This window comes from Brachionichthys hirsutus, chromosome 9, assembly GCF_040956055.1.
Source record: "Brachionichthys hirsutus isolate HB-005 chromosome 9, CSIRO-AGI_Bhir_v1, whole genome shotgun sequence".
In the NCBI taxonomy this organism is placed as follows: domain Eukaryota; kingdom Metazoa; phylum Chordata; class Actinopteri; order Lophiiformes; family Brachionichthyidae; genus Brachionichthys; species Brachionichthys hirsutus.
The window spans coordinates 14,737,894-14,741,487 of NC_090905.1; the positions used below are offsets into that span (position 1 = coordinate 14,737,894).

Consider the following 3,594-nt stretch of genomic DNA (forward strand, 5'->3'; position numbering starts at 1 on the left):
GTGATGACGTCATGCAGAACCTGATTTCCAACACACCTGCTTGTTTGTTCAGCTAGTGCTACGCTGTTAGCTGTGTTTCCATGCAGGTGTAGGTGTTTGCCCCGCCCATGGATCCGCCCCCTCTGTTCAGTTTGGGTTGCTCCCAGGATGAGGAGGAGTTTGACGATGAAGAACTAATACTCCTCCTCTTCCTCCTCCTTCGTCTCCTCTGGTCAGGATGGATTTGTCTCCCTGAAGAGGAGACATTGGACCTTCTCTCATGTCCTCCTGTCTTGTTACCTCACGTCTGTCTCTCATCTCCTGTCCTAGTCTTCCTGCCCTCTGCCCCGCCTCTTTCCAGCTGTTTCTATTATTGTCCCCGAGGGGAGGAGCTCTGAGACAGCCTCATCAACATGTCAGTGTCCTCAGTGAAGTAAAAGTATTACAGTAAGTAAAGATACTCCATTACATTTTATAGCACTGGTTTGCTAAAGGGTGGGAACAGCACGACCCACGATAGCTGGTATTAGCTTGCGTTAGCTATGGTAGCTAGTATTAGCTAATATAAAGAGTGGTAGCTAATATTAGCCTGCGTTAGCTATGGTAGCTGACATCATCAGTCTTTAGCTATTAGCTATTGTAGCTGCCGCTAGCTAATATAAAGAGTGGTAGCTAATATTAGCCTGCGTTAGCTATGGTAGCTGACATAAGTCTTTAGCTATTAGCTATTGTAGCTGCCGCTAGCTAATATAAAGAGTGGTAGCTAATATTAGCTTGCGTTAGCTATGGTAGCTGACATCATCAGTCTTTAGCTATTAGCTATTGTAGCTGCCGCTAGCTAATATAAAGAGTGGTAGCCAATATTAGCTAGCGTACGCTATGGTGGAAGCCACTAATTACATTCGTTGTAGCCAGCAGGCCGAGTGAAGCCCCGCCCCGAGAACCTGGATCAGTCTGATCCAGGTTCTCCGGGATCCAGATCTGGACTGGTGTCAGCTCCGATCTGATCTCAGGTCAGTCTGGATCAGTATTATTGATTTAATTGTGGCACTTTTGGTCCTCCATAAGTACGATGGATGATGGCGATGGTGAACACAAAGAAAAACTTTATTTACAAAGACAAACATTCAGAATATAACGGTATCAAAACATTTTAAATAAAACTGTGGAAGGTGTGATGAAATCTGTCAGCTGTTGGAGGACGAGGAGGAGGACGAGGGGGACGAGGACGAGGACGTAAACACGATGATCCAGAGTCGGTGATGAACAAACGTTTCCTCGGCGGCCTGCAAAGAGAGAACGACTCGTAAAACATAAAAACAAACATTTGTTTATGTCTGGGGAGCAATCAGCCAATCAGACGTCAGCGTGTTCTGAACTTACAGCCTTCCCGTCCTGCGTGGCGTGTCCAGGTGGGTTCAGAGCGCCAGGTGAGGCTTCCTGTACGTCTGGTTGGTTATGGACAGACGGGTCAGCCGGGCGCCGTAATAGTCCACGATGTAATCCGATCCGTCTGCTGGACCCACAATCTGAAATGCATGACGGGTGATTAACCCCGCCCCCATCCAACAAACGACCAACCAGAGGACGGCGATGCTTTGAAGAAGAGAAGAATGGGTGAAACCGTCCTGGATCAGGTGTTTTCCTACAGCGGAGGCCACGCCCCCACCTGCTTTAAATCTTACCCGTCAAACATGGCTGACCCCGCCCTCCATCATCGATCGTCTCCGTCCTCTGAGCGTCCTTCATCCTGAGGGCGTCGGGATACAACCAGCAGAAGGTCGCCGCCCCTTTATTCATCGCCGCCGGCCTTTACCCAGCAGGTGATGAGCAATAAAATACAACGGCTCCTCCAGGAGAGAAGGAGGCGGAGCTTGAGGAGCAGGGGGGCGTGAACTGCTGCAACGTTCCACCCTTTAGACGCCACTCCGGTTTGTGAGGGGGAGGGGCTCTGAAGCACCTGATCCAGGACCCCACCTGCTGGGAGACTCACCTGCATGGCGATCAGGATGAAATCAATCAGAGTGCCGATTCCACAGAACCCAACGGTGCAGAACTTCAGCAGGCCTGAGACAGACGGAAACCGGTGTCAGAACCAGAGCCCCGCCCACAGTCAGTCGGCCACCAATCGCGGAGCGGACACGTGCTGGCATCGTGTTGGGTGTGTACCTGTGTGTGTAGCTGCGTGTACCTGTGTGCACCTGTGTGTGCACCTGCATGTACCTGTGTGTGCACACCTGTGTGTGCACACCTGCGTGTACCTGTGTGTACACCTGTGTGTGTACCTGCGTGCACACCTGCGTGTACCTGTGTGTGCACACCTGCGTGCACCTGTGTGCGTACCTGCGTGTACCTGTGTGTGCACACCTGTGTGTGCACACCTGCGTGCACCTGTGTGCGTACCTGCGTGTACCTGTGTGCACACCTGCGTGCACCTGTGTGCGTACCTGCGTGTACCTGTGTGTAGCTGTGTGTGCACACCTGTGTGTGCACACCTGCGTGTACCTGTGTGTGTACACCTGCATGTACCTGTGTGTAGCTGCGTGTGTACCTGTGTGTGTACCTGTGTGCACACCTGCATGTACCTGTGTGTGCACACCTGCGTGTACCTGTGTGTGTACACCTGCATGTACCTGTGTGTAGCTGCGTGTGTACCTGTGTGTGTACCTGCGTGCACACCTGCGTGTACCTGTGTGTGTACCTGCGTGCGCGTCTTACCTAGAGCAGGGTATCCCAGGTAGAAGCGGTCCGCCCCCAGCCAGCCCAGAAACAGAGACAGAGCCACGGCAACCTTATAGGAATAACCGCTCCTGACAGGAAGTACACAACAACAGGGCTGATGATCAATCAGAATCGATTGATCGTGTGCGTGTGTGCGTGTGTGTGTGTGCGTGCGCTCACACGTTCCTGCAGGGGACGGGCTTCCTGAAGCCCACCTCGTTCCCGCTGAAGCGGAACTCCGTCCCGTTGGCGAGCCGACAGCTGATGTTTGGAGCTGGGAGACAGTCCACTGGGACAGACAGACAGACGGGACAGCGTCATTTCATAGGGGCGGGGCGATGACCAGCTCTGTCGTGACGTCACTCACCCCATGCCGTCATGTGGCTGCAGTTCTCCGGTTCCTGAGTGGCTTCGTCGATCTTCGGATTCTGGCACAGATACGTGAGGAGAGTGAAGGAGTCCAAACGGAACCACAGAAGAAGAAAACTGTCGAGCCGTTGTAACACTTCCGGGTCGCGCGCGCTGACGTGGATGTGGGATAGACAGGGATTAGCTAGCTGCGGCTAACGTTAGCGCCGCCTTCAAACGGACGTTAGATCGGTAAAGTCGCGTTAAAGGATATTGTCCCAGCGTTAAGTTGCTGCAGCTCATGACGTCATCCGCCAGCGCGAGCTTCAGGTGGGCGCACAGGTTGTAGAACAGGAGGCTCCACATCCCGGAGCGGAAACACACCAGCAGTCTCCTGGAGGCCGCCATGTCTATCCGTCACGTGACTGGATGAGACGTTCACTGCTCGTCGGTGTTTGCTGATATTTAAAATAATATTCCATTTAGAGACTAGAATACACCTTTATAATGTTTCACACGCACACACAATATAAAGTCGGGTTTAAA

The 3,594-nt window shown here is 52.5% G+C and overlaps 2 protein-coding genes across 2 annotated transcripts in view; one reads left to right on the plus strand and one right to left on the minus strand.

Moving 5' to 3' along the window:
* Positions 1-1,098: 1,098 nt before the first annotated feature.
* On the minus strand, positions 1,099-3,456 carry tm2d1 (TM2 domain containing 1). Its single transcript, XM_068743800.1, has 7 exons — positions 3,323-3,456; positions 3,068-3,141; positions 2,881-2,989; positions 2,698-2,789; positions 1,973-2,046; positions 1,363-1,508; positions 1,099-1,265 (listed from the first exon to the last, which is right to left on the minus strand). The coding sequence occupies exons 1-6, from the start codon at positions 3,454-3,456 to the stop codon at positions 1,398-1,400; spliced, it is 594 nt and encodes a 197-aa protein (XP_068599901.1). The 3' UTR covers positions 1,099-1,265; positions 1,363-1,397.
* The window catches only part of patj (PATJ crumbs cell polarity complex component), a 9,627-nt gene continuing 9,487 nt past the window's right edge, over positions 3,455-3,594 (plus strand). The window contains exon 1 of the mRNA XM_068743622.1: positions 3,455-3,469. Coding sequence (XP_068599723.1) covers positions 3,455-3,469 — 15 coding nt within the window. The remainder of the gene's footprint in view (positions 3,470-3,594) is intronic.

Bases quoted from the DNA above. Each gene is read 5' to 3' on its own strand.
- tm2d1 (XM_068743800.1), bottom strand. From the start codon at position 3,456: ATGGCGGCCTCCAGGAGACTGCTGGTGTGTTTCCGCTCCGGGATGTGG. The intron at 2,790-2,880 runs GTGAGCGCACGC...ACTTCCTGTCAG, and splicing joins CCCGTCCCCTGCAGGAACGT to GAGCGGTTATTCCTATAAGG. The intron at 1,509-1,972 runs GTGAGTCTCCCA...CATGCATTTCAG, and splicing joins TCATCCTGATCGCCATGCAG to ATTGTGGGTCCAGCAGACGG.